The 15,529-nt window shown below is 44.3% G+C and overlaps 1 protein-coding gene and 1 long non-coding RNA gene across 2 annotated transcripts; one reads left to right on the top strand and one right to left on the bottom strand.

Annotated features, from left to right (window-relative positions):
• Positions 1–1,830: 1,830 nt before the first annotated feature.
• On the bottom strand, positions 1,831–10,575 carry FJX1 (four-jointed box kinase 1). Its single transcript, XM_074955278.1, has one exon. It carries the CDS (start codon positions 10,345–10,347, stop codon positions 8,944–8,946), a length of 1,404 nt encoding a protein of 467 aa, XP_074811379.1. The 5' UTR covers positions 10,348–10,575; the 3' UTR covers positions 1,831–8,943.
• A 222-nt stretch (positions 10,576–10,797) lies between these two features.
• Positions 10,798–14,474, top strand: LOC141990039 (uncharacterized). The gene is made up of 3 exons (XR_012640054.1): positions 10,798–10,942; positions 12,074–12,121; positions 14,440–14,474. It is a non-coding gene; the product is annotated as an uncharacterized LOC141990039 (long non-coding RNA).
• The last annotated feature ends 1,055 nt before the right edge of the window (positions 14,475–15,529 follow it).

Genomic DNA, 15,529 nt, shown 5'->3' with positions numbered 1-15,529 from the left:
TATAGGCAATGTGCTGACCAGTAAATTACATTTTTATTTTATCTCCAGTTTTAATAATCTAAGTGTATTAGCAACATAAGGAAGGAAATTTGCTTTTTAAAAACATGAGGTGCAACTAGCAACATTCCTTTAAGCCTTCCATGTCCAATGGGACTGTCACGGCTGCTACTCTGAAACCTGTCTTTCTTTTAAAAGTTTGAAACATAGCAGCAGCTCACTGTAAATCACAAGCTGGTGTGAAAACTGCCAGTCATCAGTTGACATCCTTTGTTCAATAGCTGACAGACACTTGAAGAACCTCATTAACATCATAATGGAAGCTTTCATCCATATCACACCTTCAAGTCTCTCAGGTTTGCTGTTCATACACGTAAATATACAGTAAGGAACTATTCTCCTTGTTACAGTCTGAAGTAATAATTTCCTACATTTATACAGCACCTCTCCTCCGGAGGATACCACATCAACTGAAATGACCCAGCTCCTCCTCGGCAAATTTGTTCTATCAATTATTTTTTAGTCCTTCCTATTTAAGAACCTTCTATCCTCCAAGAAGAACTTTTCTAAGGGAAGACTGAGGTTAAATATCAGGAGGAGAAATATTCCTAACCATGAGGTCTGTTAGACTGTGGAATGTTAGTCTCTCGGGAGAAACTGAGGAAATCCCAATCATATGAGTCAATTGAGATTAGACTGGGCAAAACCCTGGAGGATATACTGTAGGAAAAGAAATTCTGCATTGACCAGAGACTAAATGGAGGGATGAATTAGATGATTCAGTAGGGCTCTTTCACTTCTGAGTCTGAGTCTCAGATTTTTTGTTTATTACTGTTCTTCTATGAAATTTCTTAGGCGTCTATGGCATTGAGGCAGCACCCCACTAGTTGTTTCTACCAGGCTCCAGGTCATTTCCTGTGCCCCTCCACGCTGTGGTATATTTCCTGAAGGGTAATAACTGAATGCCACCCAGTAACCTCTTTTATGAGCCTGACAGTAATATAACTGGGCCCCTGCATGGACTTTCCCAGTGTAAATCCCCCCCCCCCCCCCCGGCTACTTTTGATCGATTTCTACACAGATAATTGTTTTTACGAGCCTGCAGATGATTGCCTTGCTTTTTGGTATAGTCTGAAATATCCCATAATACAGCAGATCATAAAATGTCCTACCATCCTGATTCTTGTAACTCTCTGTTTAGTTGGGCTCCTGGAAGTCTGCTGGCTTGCAAGCAGAGGAAGGAGCAGGGAGTACTGCTGTTAGTCTCCTTGTCATTGTTAACAGCAAGCAGGATAAAACCATGTAATAAATAATGCTTGCCATTGATATGATCAGCAGCAGCTTTTAGCTCCAAATTGCAGCCAAATTCATGCTCTCAGCCCTTCCTGGGTGTAAATGAGAACATAATTTAGCCTACTTTTATATAACAAATTGCAAGTGTAGTGGGGCCTGATTTTGAACTCCCATGGTTGTAAATCAGGAATATCTTCATTGATGTGAATAGTTACTCTGCTGTACGACTGGAGGGAAAGGAGAATGAAACCACTGATGTCAATCCACATTCATCCATAATGTATGTCACATGATTTTGCATTGCAACAATACAAAAACTTTTGACACCAGTGTAAATTCTGTATAATTCTAACAAATCAAAGGAAACAATTAGTTTCTCTTATCAGGAAAAAAATTAAATGCTTCTTAAAAACTTCTAGGAGTGTGAAGGTGATCCAGCCAAACTGAGGGAAATTGACTAACTGCAGTCATTTAAACAAATACAGTGAATAGGTTCCAACCTCAACTCCAAAAAAATCGTACACAGAAGAAAAAAATCACACAGGCAGCTTTGAAACATGGTTTATTAATGCACTTTCCCCCACAGCAGGACACAAGGAGGAAGCTAGCAAGACAGGCCCATTAAAAAATTATTACTCCTACAACTGAAATTTACAGATATGCAGAAATAAACCATACTTCTTTTGTGCTAAATTTGAGATACCAATGTAAAATGTATTCACTCCTTCCTCTATTATGTCCTACATTAATGCTATTAGTGTGTTAATACCACTTTAGCTAAGTGCCTGTCTGTCCTTACTTTCAGGGGATTTTGCAAGAGCTCAGCAGTGGAATGAATAAGCTTTTTTGGGGGGGGAAGGGAGTTTGTTTTGTTGTAAAATGGAGCACATTTTGAGATAAAATCACTCAGCCACTTTTGAATTAGTGGTGGAATGTGAGGGTGGGGAGAAAAAAAGACAAGCAATAAGCTGAATCGTTTCAAATCTAACCTCTAGCTAATAAAAACCTCTAATTACTAAAATAAAATGTCAGCCTCATGGTTGATCCCAGTTATGGTCTTCTGTGCTGCTGGAACTCAAAAGTCACGATCAATTGAACATCAGGATGTGCTGGGTCCATTTCGCAGCACAGGGTCCGCTTAACTGCACCTGCAACGCAATCCCGCATCTATGCCTGCTCCTTCTAAGTGCTGGAGCATACACACCCTTCTTGTCTGTCCTGCCGCACTGAAGTGCTGCACATTGCAGAAGAGCAGACTCCGTTCTGGGGAACATCTTGATCAGAATATTCTCTGTTGTGACAATGAGATTATTTCATTGGATCTGGATGGAGAGGTTTGTCACTTTGAGGAACGCTTCTAGAAATCTAAAGTGAAAATGCATCATTCAATTGATAATAATACTTTGCCTTTCTATAGCACCTTCTATTTGAGGGTCTCTAAGTGCTTTGGAAATGTTAATGAATTAACTCATACAACATCTTAGTATGACAATCCCCATTTTACAGATGGGAAAACTGTGGCAGAGAGAAGTTAAGAGACACGCACATGATCAGATATTACACTGACAAGCACAGTATAAAAACCTAATTAGAATAGGTCACATAGAAAGTCTGAAACAAAGCTGGGGTTTAGCAATCTGGATTTCCTGAGTCCCAGACCCATGCTCTCAGCACTAGGCAATGCTCCCTGCTCACAGTGTAACAGGCAGAATACTAAGCAGTAAGACACATCTTCTAAAAAGCCCTCTCCTCTATCTTGCACCTAGCAGAGACCAGCAGCAGAGCATTCTTTTTGCCAAAATATAAAAGGTATGCTAGATATATTTAACCTGTTCCTACACAGTTAAGTGGTAAAGAGAGCTGAAATTTGTAGAGTTCTAAAAGCTTCTGCCCTGTGCAAGCTTTCACACTGCGCTCTGCCAACCTGTCTCAATTCTGACATGGAGAGGCCAACTGCAGGAGGGAAGCGGGCAGAGATGTGCCTGGTTGTCTGCATTTCATTTCCCACGTTCACTGTGGCTCAAATGTTTTGCTCGACAACAACAAAAAATGAAAATGAGTCTATTCTCCCCTCCAATGTAGATCTATTGGCAAGTGAAAAATGCAAATCAATTTTGATAGTAAAACATGCAAAAGGTTGAATTCCAGTGTTGCCCCATTCGAAAGTTTCCTGAAAAATGGGATTTCTGGGTTGTGAAATGCTCCAGAATGAAATGAACAAATGGGCAGCAGTAGTTTTTGTGATGGGGACACCTCTCCGCTGGGAACCAAATAGAGACCACTAATTCCTTTCAACGAGGCCATTCACAAGGTCACAGCTTTTGAGGCTTTGTCTACATGGGGATTTCAGCCACTGGGGTAGCTGCACTGAGGCAAAACCCTTGCATAGACTGAGAAACCTGCTATATGCTGTGCATCAAATTGGTACAATTTACCCCATCCTGAAACCAAGGTAAACTGCGCCAGTACAAATTGCTTTGCCTGTCTACAATAAGTATTTCCATCAGTGCAGCTACACCAGTGGCTAGCAGTTGATGGTTGTAACCAGGACAAATTCCCAGCATAGACAAAACCTTAGTTGTTACAGCCCTGAGCTGCATTAAAACTAGTGACCTCAAGGTAAAAAGTTTTATAGGTCATTACCAATCCTAAGTGTCATTCAGACCCACAGCAGGAGCTGCTTATTATAAAGTCTATGCGATTATTGCCAGAGCTTCACAGCATTCAATCCAGAGCACAAGGCTCTGAAGGAGCAGTTAAATTTTATGCTGTGGTTGCAAAGTAAGCAGGAATGACATACAGGAGCGGATTAAGTCTTAATATGATCTCACATCCAAGCTAGTCCTAGACCACCTACCATGGCAGTGAGCAAATTCTAAATGCCATTATCATAAAAAAACCCTCAAAGGAAAATAAACCACAAAACTATTAAGGGTGTGATGTAAACTGCTGAATCAAAACATAACTCTTATGTTTAGCACTGGGCCTAAGTTACAGGCAAGATCTTCAAATGGGATGACCTGGCCTTAAATGGTCAAAGGAGCTGTGCCCATTTCTGCCAGCTCTTGTGCCAGGGATATGCTCTAGAGGTAGCAGGCACATTTGTCCACCTAATCTCAGTCTGGCTCCGTTCACTCAGTGGGCAGCCTATTCAATTCAATGAGATTCTGATGCTCACTGCACTGCGAGGGCTCAGTGATGACTCACTTTCCCTGACAAGTCTGACTGTAATACCCTCACCCTAAAGTCCACGAGTAAACCCATCTCTGTTTGAAAAGAATCTAGTACCGGACTCTCCACTCACACTGGTGTAAATTGAGGGTAACTCCATTTATGTCAATGGAGTTAAGCCCGATGGAGAATCATGCCCTTAGACTCCAGTTAGAGGAGACTTTGGGGGAAGGAATTCTGAAGATAATCAGACAGGAGGTTTCTGAGATAAGGGATTAAAGGAGGTCCATTTCAGATTCTGAAATCTTCTACAGCTGAGCCACAGTTGTCAGGCAGTAGTGAGGGGGGTGGGGGGTCCATCCAGCTCTGATGACCGGAAAACCAGCTACTAAATTTAGGATAGCCAGTGACTGGCCAGAAAAATAGCTATTTTCAAACTACCTTTTCCTACCAGTTATATGTAACAATTGACAGTTGATTAAGGCCCCAGTGCAGCAAACCAAATAAGCCCACAAGCGTGCAAGTAGTTACATTGACTTCAATGGGACTGCTAAGTGCTCAAAGTTAAGTACATGCTTAAGCGTTTTGCTGAACTAGGGCCTAAAATCCCCAGACCTTATTCTAAACTTATTTACACGAGTGTGATTCTTTTGACATCCAGTTAAATTATTTCTAAGCTACAGCAGTGTATGATCAGAATCAAGAACCCCAGTGGCATATAATTATTTAGCTACACATAGAAATTATTTCAAACTCCCTGGTTAAGTCTTCTGGTCATTGTTCACCAAAAACAAGAAGGGCCTGAGTCGCTGCTCTCACTGGTGAAAATCAGGAGTAACTCCATGGGAGAAAAAGGAGCTAAACTGGTGTAAATGAGAAGAGAATTGGGCACCAAAAAGTTTAAAAGTTGTTCACCTCTTTGTTCTGGTTAGAGACAGTCAGACATCAGACAGTATATAAAGTTGAGAAGGAATGCAAAGAATGTAGCAGACCAAGAATTTACAAGTGACTATTCTGCCTTAAAGAAACTGAACAGAAGAGTTAAACATAGCCTTAATCTTCCTTAATTTGATGCTAATTCAAAGCTTTTTCTAGCACAGAGACAGATGATCTTACTTCAGACAAATAAAATGCATTGAGGCTCTTAGTATTTTCCTGAAGCACATAAAGCACACAGTAAAGTGTCATAATCCAATCAAGCTGGTTTTCTATATCCTTATTGAATAAGCTCATTTCTTCCAGTTGCTTGCAGATTTATCTCTAGCATCATTAGCCTATAACTATCCCCATCTTCTAACATGCAACCTATATATAACTTAAGATAGTTACCAATCATCAAATAGAAAATCATGTTTCTTCTTGAAAGGTGTAATTATCTAGGGTCTGGTTTGAAAGACGTTGCAAAGAAGATATATTGCCCATTAGCAGTCAAAACTGAAGTTGTGCTGATACTTACAGAAATACTTACTAAACAGAAATGAAACCTTAGATATTTGTGGCACAGCAGTTTGCTCTTCACTGTGGTTTAAAATTTATGACAGTGGTTTATTATTTAGATGTATTTTCATTAGGTGAACACAACTGAAACATTGCATCTGAGTGAGCTACAAAGTAATGCTGACAAACAGCGCTAAAGAATTAAGAATGACACAGTTAAATTGTACATTGTCATGTAAATAGAAAAGGGACGCCACATGGGATTTTGTGCATTGTATTGAGAGATAAATGCTGAGAGCTATAAATACAAGTTAAATAAAGAGACTTGTCAGTTAAAGCAGTTGAGTGGAAGCTGCTGTTGGGGCAGCTGTAAGATTTAAAAAATATACTTGGTAAAGAACACTAAACATTGTAACTGTACCAAGTTTATTCATGTGTTTGTGAACCTGTTTTCTTGTCCTTACAAAAATTAAAAGAATAAACTGTCAAAGAAACCTGTTCAGCTGTGGGGTTTAGCCTGCATGAAATATTATTAACAGATATGAGACACCATCTCCTAGTATAAATGTGCGCATATGCAGTACTCATTGAATTCATGGGGGATTCAATGCTCCAGATAACGGTGAAATCACCTACTTATCTGGCTACCATTCAGCACACTGAAACATTGAATCAACCAAGATGTGCCTGTCCAGATGTGGAAGAGGTTGTATTCCTGTTTGATCGCATCACAGTTTGTATCTGGGGTTTAATTTGTCTGATTCCCAACCCCAATTTTGGCCTTTACTTTGTGTCTTGACTGTCTATTATTGTATCAGTAAATCTGTTACAAGTTATTTTTTGGTACAAACAAACAAACAAAAAAACCCAACTGACAGTTGTATGATTTTTCTTTTAGTTTGTACACCCAATCCCAAGAAATTTATGACACTCAGTGCAATAGAAATTTTCTAAATTATATTGTTTGTTGGACAAGTTTTCTGGTGCCATGATTGGAGTTAGTCCCTAATTGTGAATACAGGATGAATAAAGTCAAACACAAAAGATAGAAAACTAGTATAGATAGAAAGCGGGCTGATACCAGAGGGGATGCTTTTGTTAAAGGAGCGCTTGAGCTTGCAGTAACAGGTTGGCGCACTATCTGAACATATGATGGGGTTGTCTACAACATACTTGCACTGACTCAAGAAAGTTAATGTAAAGAAAAAAGAAAAGGAGGACTTGTGGCACCTTAGAGACTAACCAATTTATTTGAGCATGAGCTTTCGGCTGTAGCTCACGAAAGCTCATGCTCAAATAAATTGGTTAGTCTCTAAGGTGCCACAAGTCCTCCTTTTCTTTTTGCGAATACAGACTAACACGGCTGTTACTCTGAAATGTAAAGAAACTGATTTAGTTATTTCAGAGGAAGACTGGGGGTGAACACATTTCAAAATAAAAGTCACTAAAGTCCATTTAATTAAGGCTCGGAACAGGAACTGTTATTCCAAAATACGAATGTTCACATACCAACTTGCACTAAAATAAGTAAATCGGTTTTAGGAAAGGAAGAAAAAGGAAAGTTGGAAGGCCTGATTCTTCTCTTTCCTAACCTGCTGTAAATCAGGAGTAGTGCTAGTGAATTGAGCTCTATTTCTCTTTGGAAAAAACCTGAAGATTAAGTGTTCTTTTTAAATTCAAAACAAGTATTTGGAACAAAGAGGTAAAACATTAAGACCCTTTTACTGAAATATCAGTTTCTTTTGTATGTTACAGAAGAACTTATGAACATATATAATGTACAGAAAAGGCAGACTTTGTAAAATAAAAGTCTTCTTATAAAAAATAAAAAGTCAAAGTAAAGTGCATGAAACTGATTTCCCCCCAGTTGACTAATGTGTCCAAAGTCTTAGTACAATAACAATATTTAAAACCCTGGGATAATTTCTTTTCACCCATTAGTCAGTTATTTTAGCATTCAAACCAAATGACAGTGATTAGAAATAACAGACACTTATAACCCCATCAGATTAACCAGATGCTTCTGACAACAAAGATGACAAACTACTGGAATATTACTGGAATATTACTCTCTATATACTTTTCATTGACAAGATTAACAAACAGTTAATAGATCCATTCTGGATAGAGACACCAATAGGAAAAGAGCCTCCATGGATACGGCAGTTTTGCTAGTCAAGGGCTCCTGTACTGTCCAATCAGTTTTTAGTTTATGAATGTCAGGTTTTAAAAAAATAAATGGTCATAACAAGAAAATCCATAAGTGTACCTGCCTGCCTCCATTAGAAGAAAGGTAGTTGATACCAGCCAGTTAAGGACAATAGTTTTGTACACTGTCTTTTAAGTGGGCAGTTGTACTGACTGAGTTAAGGGAAATACTTAAGAGATATGATTTTTTTTTTAATCTCTGGAAAGAGACCCAGTGTGGAACTAATACAAAAAGAGATAATAATACTGATAGCACTTTTCAACTTCAGAACGCTTTAGAAACATTAACTAATTACTCCTCACAAAAGCCCTGCCAGGCAGGCAGGTAAGTATTATCACCCACGCTTCACAGATGCAGTGAGCAGAGGCAGATGTTTTAGGGTCCCTTCCCAGAGGCCAACAACAGTAATTCATGGGGCAAAGAATATTCAAACTAAATTGAGGCATCTAAAGCCATGTAGAGAGCCCAGTCCTATGCCAGTGCCTCTCCTAAGTAGCTGAGTACATTTGACTCCCTGTGAGGTCAAAGGAGAGCAGAGGGGACTCCAGTGTCTCACAGGACTAGTCCTTTAAGCACCCAACTAAATGGACCATTAAAAAGGCTCCAGCAGCCAGAGATGAGGAAGCTGGGCTCTTTACACCACCAGAAAGTCCCAGTCCTGTACTCAGCCCACTAGCCTACACCTCCTTCCCATGAGGAAACTGGTTCCTGAAAGAATTATTTCAGTCTCCTATTTAGAGAATCCCAGAAAATGTTACAACTGCAAAAAGGTTAGTAGGGAAAACCCACTCCTCACCCTCGGGTTACATAAATACAAGACAGTAGAGACAAACTGATCACAGTGAAGTGGCCATGGCTTTGCAGTGCAAAATGTGCTTGTGAACAAAGTCTATCCTGCCCTGCAGCAGCTGCGCCTGCTGCTCGGACAGGAAGCCCAGCCGGCCGGAGAGGGGTTCGTGAGTCCGGTAGAGTCTCAGCAGCTCCGAGGCTGCGTTCTGCAGGCGGTGCAGCTCCCGCACCCGCTGGGCAGTGGCCTCCCGGAAGATGCACACGGAGCGGAGCAAGGGCTCGTTGTACTTGTCCCACATGGAGAGGAGCCTGTAGCCGTGCACCAGGCCCGCCTCGTTGTCTATGAAGACGAGGCCCCCGTTGGGTGCCCGGTGTAGGTTGCTGGTGGCCCGGTGCATCACCCTGGGGTCCCACTGCAGGCTGAAGAGGTTGCTGACTAGCCGGTCAAAGTTGGCCGTCAGATAGTCAAAGAGGATCAGGTCGGTCCACTGCACCAGCTCCACCAGCTGGGACTGGGTGAGGCCGCCCAGCTCCCCAGCCGCCAGAGGCTGCAGTCTCCTGCCCGACCCCGCCTCGGATCTCCAGGGCGCGGGGGCCACCACGTCGGTCAAGTTGTCCACCCACTGGGTGAGGCTGACCACCGCCCCCTCGGCCCAGTGCGAGCCCCGCAGCTCGTCCCGCACCTGCCCCCACTGCCTGCCGCGGGCTTCCACCAGGGCCAGGGCCATGGGCGGCAGGCGCTGCCGGATGCCCAGCAGCTCGGCCAGCTGGTAGGAGAGCGCCTCGCCCTGGATCTGCTCCGGGTTGATGCCGTAGCGGACGCAGGCGCGACTCCCGTCCGACAGCCGGGCCAGCCGGTTGGAGCTGCGGCCGCACCCGCCCCGCTCCAGAGAGGCCACGCGAGCCGCTCGGGCAGTCTCCAACCACGAGGCCGCCTGCTCGGGGTCGAAGCCCGGGGGCACCTGCTGCTCCAGCGCCTGGCTCCAGAAGATGCCCCCTTGCACCGCGGAGGCGGGGTCCGCGGGAGCCTCCCGGGCCGGCGGCTCCCTGGAACCAGGCTCCAAGTTCTGCCCCTGCCGGGGCTCCGGCTGCGAGCTCTGTCCGGGCCCCGCGCGGGGCTGCGCGGGCTGCTTCTGCCCCTCCAGGGGCTCGCCCCTGTCCCCGGCGGCCGGCAGCGTGAGCAGCGCTCGGAAAGTTTTCTGGGCGCCGCGGGACTCGCCCTGCCCCGCCGAGCGGCTGTCGGGAGCCGAATCGCCCGTGCCGCCGCGCCCCCAGCCCCGCTGCTCCTGGGGCTGCCTCCGGCCGGCTGTCCCCGCGGGGAAGCGCCGCTCCTGCTCCGCCGCCTGCTCCCGCTCCCGCTGCAAGCCGGTCCAGAGCCCCAGCAGCGAGCCCAGCACCAGCAGCCAGAGCGCGGCCAGGGAGCCCAGCCCGGCCCGGCCCGGCCGCTTCATCCTCCCGCCGCCGCTTCACTCGGCTGCTCCGGGACCTGGCGGCGGTGCAGCCCCGCCGCTCCCCGGCTCCGGGCGCCGCTCATTCATCGCCGCGCGCGGCGCCGGGACCCTCCAGCCCCGGGCTGAGACGCGGCAGCTGGGCGGGCGGAGGTGGTAGCCTCGGGTAGGCTAGGGGGTGTCGGGATCTCAGCTCCGGGACCGGCCGCTCCGCCGGCAGCTTCGCCCGGTGTCTGCACCAAGAGCGACCCTCCAGCGATTGAAATTCACAGGCACCGACCGAGACCACGTGGGGAAGCGAGGGGCGGCGCGGGGACCCCCCCACCCCCAGCGCCCAGCATGGTCCTCCGCTTAAAGCGGCGATGCCTGAGCTCGGGTGGACCCACGCTTGGGGTGGAGTTGCCCGCAGGGGGCACCGGGGAAGGAGGGGATCCCGGCCAGCCACACAGAGCGCTGAGCCACCGCGGCCACTGGTAGCGGTAGCATCCACCGCAGCGTAGGGAGGAAACCGGCACCTCTCTGCAGATCACCAACACCGTCCCCCCCACGCCCCTTCCCTCCCCGGGAAGCACCAAGGATGCTGCACCTTTGGGCACAGGCGAGAGAGGGGGTCAAGCTGCTAAATTCATGCCTAAATTCCAGACGCCCCAAAGGCTGAGGAGGGGGGCGGGGTAGGGCACCGGATCTGATCTAGTTTACTGGATAGATGCGGGGGGGGGGGGTGCACTTGCAAAATGTGGGGCCAGGTTCAGATTTCAATCCTGCCACGTTCAGGGGCAGCTGGATGGATGCGGGATTTTGCTTCAGGTCCAGTTCTTAGCACTTCATTCCTTAACGCACGTTGGTAACAGTGTGGAGGGGATGCCGGTGGTTTGATTAAATCACTATTTTATACCCAATGGATGTTACTGTATCTGTTGTGCACTTCTGGGGTCCCCCACCTGCCTTCTACACACACTCCCTCAGTTCCCGCTCCTTATTGTCCTTTATTAATGGCAATCATTGCTTAGATTACATTTAGCGCTAGGCGCTCTCCAAACACAGGGCGGAACCGTTGCCTCTCCCCCACCACACAAGCTAAAGAACAAAGACAGAAAAGTGAGACCATGCGCAAGCAGAAATCATGGTAGGCACAAGACGAATTCCGTCGGGTTCATGCAGATCCTTCGTTTTGTCTGATCCGGCAAATTATTCTGCTCAGGCGGAACCCCCAGCACTAATGAACTCACTGAGGCTCTGTCGGTTCACCCCCACCCCCGATCATCTTGTATGATCCTGTATTTCCCTCTCTGTGGCATCCATCACCCATCTCTTCTCCCCGCAGAAGTCCCCATTCTCAGTGCCGGCGCCCACAGATCAATGCAAAAATCACCTGTGGATCAGTGTTTTCTTTTTCTGCCAATTTTATTCCTTGCCCGGATCTCTCTATGAACTGGGGGTGTGGCTTTTAGAAACTGTCAAATGTTTGCCCAATGCCATTATCTGAAGAATATAAATGCTAAGGAGGAAGAGGAATTATTGGGGACAACCACCAAGACTAATGGGATGAACTGCAAGTCAGCCTACGTTTTCTCCAGCAGGAAAATCTGCATGACAGTGAAGTTGTATTCGGTTGTGCACCACTTTAATCCATCTATTGCAGTTTAGTCAGTCAAGCTATTCCTATATAATTAAAACCATTGCTTAACCCATCACTGATCATAACACTCTGACATTTGATATCTTACAGGATTTCCTGTGCCCCTCAATCCTGTGTACACAGACTGGTTTGTTATTGGTGAGTTGCTTATGCCCAGTGGGCTGTATCCACAGCTTTTTCTGGGTAAATTAGCTGAGGAGTGCAGGAATTCACATACTGGTTTGTTATCACTCATGAATACTGGGCTATGGGAATTTATTGGTTCTTCAAGAAAAAAGAATATTGGAACAATTTATGTAAAAATTATAGGACACAAAAAGTTATGGCCTTTAACTTCACTCTTGCAATGAAATCACTGTGGCCAGATCTCTGGATGCTGTCCCACTTGTGTGAAGTCACCCTGGTGCCCACATTGGGCTCATTGCTGGATCAGGGCCTTTATAAACAGATCAAATAAAAACAAGGTATTTTTAAGTGCTGAGCTTCTGCACTGGTGCTTTGAGGAGTATCTGATTTAACAGGAAGAGAAGATTTAATAGAATCTGATCTAATTTCACTGCTCAGCCTGTTCTGTATTATTATTTACACTACTTTTTGCATGATACAATTGCTTCTTCGTGCCAGCATCTGTAGAAAGGATCATTTTAGATCCGGAAGAGATGTATTAAAATGTGTAAGTCTATTAAATGTCACGTTATTTACTTTGGCTAGTCATTTTTTCAGTATTTAAATTTAAACTAAAACAAAGTTTTACAAGTCTGTGGACTCGGATATTATTTTATTTGGGCAAACAGTAAGGAAGGTTTCCACCTTGTGGAGCAGAGTAGAATTTCCTGTAGCTGAAAGAATTAAAGGTAGCCTGCAAAGGATTTTTTTTCTTTATATTGGAATTTCCTCCCTTCTAGCTTTATTTATGATACATGAAGAAGATTGGGAAAGGGTGTTTTTTAAAAAATATTTTTTCTGTTTATGTTCTGATTTCTGATCTTAATTTTAGTCATTGGCGTTAAATCAATGTGACAAACCAAAAACAAAATCCGAAGTCCCGTTCTGCTCAACTTTTCCTGGACTCTTGGGATGTCACATTGTCACTAGTTCTCCAGTCACTATAGTGACTATAAACAAGACTTGGATTTCAAATGGAAAGAAGAAGACAACTCTGTGTTCTCCCCTGATTTGTTGTTGGAAAAAACAACAAAACAAACAGAACCCCCCAAAGAAACAAAAACAATTTACAGACCTCATTTATGCATCATAAGATAAGCAAAACACAAACTTATTTTGTTCCTTTTTGGATTTCATCTTTAAATTCAAACCTCACAGCTCCTTAGGGAAACTCAGAGTGTTTACATTGAAGACCTAATACCAGTGCTTCATTTTACCAGATCTAGAATGATCCTTAGTGATGTGGCTAGCCACGGACCATGTTTGCAGATTGCAGATGGATGCAGATCCGAATTTTACTTCTAGAGCAGGGGTGCTGGAACAATCTTTATAGTGGGGATGTTGAGAGCCATTGAACCAAACTGTAAACCCTGTATATGATGGAAACCACTTCAAGCCAGGGGATGCAGCAGCACCCCCAGCACCCCTAGTTCCAGCACCTACGATCTAGAGCCCTGCAAATCTGTGGATATCCGCTTTGTATCTGCAGAGAATGTTTGCAGATTGTGGATCAGATGTGGATACAAATTTTGTATCCACGCAGGACTCCAGCTATAGTGTTTGCAGAAAGCAATGTCTTCAGTTTATATAGTGTGGGTTCATCTTCAAAGGAGACAGTCAGCTGGTTTTAGGACTCACATTTACATGATAACAGTATGTAATATGAATAGAAATGTTTTCATTCTATTTTTTGTTAATCTGGATTAAAACAATATTGGTTTTCTAACAACTAAACGTCTCCCTGCAGTTCTGAGAATTCAACATATGATGTTGTGTTAGCTCCCCCTACAGGTCATAGCGTTGCTCTGCAATGTCTGCATCAACCAAAAGACTGAAGCCATTATATAGCACTTAACATCCTCTTTCCCTTCCTTCCCCAGGGGTGCTAAGAACAATGTGGGGGTGCTGAGAGCCACTGAATCAAGCTGTAAACCCTGTATATGATGGAAACCAGTTCAAGCCAGGGGTTGCAGCAGTACCCTCAGCATCCTTAGTTCCAGCAGCTATGCTTCCCCCAGTGTAGAGTGACAGAAGGAGCAATTGTTGGTTAGCCCCATGCTCATCTCCTCCCTCCATGTGTTAGCGTACGGAGGAGGGTCTGTGCTGCACATTCCACAGTGACCTTCCTGGTTCAGCTACACAGGGGCCTTCTGCAGCTGTGGAAGAGGAGGCTGGATTTGCCCATTAATCTTACTGTGCAGCAGTGTATCCATAGGGAAAGCAGATCTGATCAGACCTATTGTATCTCACCGGGGTGTTGTGAAGAATAATTACTTGATTCTTGTTTGCAGGTCCTTGGATGAAAGGCACTAAAGAAATACAAGGCACAATGGAAGAAGCTGTCAACGTGTATTAAGAATAGCACACAGTGTCATGATACTGACCAGTTCTAACAGCAATATGTCACATCCAATTGTAGCCATTAGAAGTTAGAGTATTCATACAATGGCTTCATCATATGCCACATGGACTCACTGAAATAATGAGACGTAGTTACTATCAAATCTGCTAACAATAATGATTCCTATCTACTATAATACACAGTATAATCACTCACCTTGCTAGTCATGAATTCAGGAATCATTCTTCTCCAATGCTGAACCCTTATCACTGGATGCTGCTTTACACTCAAATTTGATCTTTTACCCTTTGAATCCATATGCACTGAACAGTGAACACCAGGTGTGTAATTTATAGCAGGTGATTGCTACAATGTGCCATTCCTGATACGCACAGTGCCATTACATAGAATAGCAGTCTCTTATTCTATGGCAGACTGAGTATTTTTATTCAAGTAATGACACAGAATAACCTCTCTGTTTCCTGTAACTTTCCAGCCTGAACCAGCTTTGAAAAAACCCGATGGAAAGGGATTCAAGGCTGTTAATTAAATTTCATCCCCTATAGACACTAGATTTTTACTTGGATCCCTTTTAAATGAAAATCTGTGCTTCTTTCAGGATAAATTATGCTTACAATGAGCAATCAGTTGGTATCTCCTGTGCTGGGAAATCTCAGTGGGAGAGGACCTTTGCTATTGATAAGGACATTTTATTTCCTGTTTTCAGAGTGAAAATAAACTTGAAGGTATTCAAGACACTTATTCTGTTTACAGCATACCTTTTGCAATTAGTCATATGGCCATAACTTGACTGAATCCCTTAAAGCAATAGCTGGGGTACGGCAGCACCAGAAAAAATGCTTAGTTATTGTCCTCCACCACCTGACAAAAACAACAGTCTAGGGTTTTGGTCAGTTATCCTGTTGGCCAATTTACAGACACCACAAGCCGGAGCATTTAAAAACCAGACACTTGCTACCAGGTTGGACAGCCACCAACCAAGCTGAATTGCTGCTTGATTTGCAAGATGTTTCGTATTC

Source organism: Natator depressus, chromosome 6 (genome assembly GCF_965152275.1).
Source record: "Natator depressus isolate rNatDep1 chromosome 6, rNatDep2.hap1, whole genome shotgun sequence".
NCBI lineage: Eukaryota > Metazoa > Chordata > Testudines > Cheloniidae > Natator > Natator depressus.
This window is presented reverse-complemented; position numbering and strand designations above follow the sequence as displayed.

What these genes read in the sequence shown, in the direction of transcription:
- FJX1 (XM_074955278.1), bottom strand. Translation starts at nt 10,347, where the DNA reads ATGAAGCGGCCGGGCCGGGCCGGGCTGGGCTCCCTGGCCGCGCTCTGG.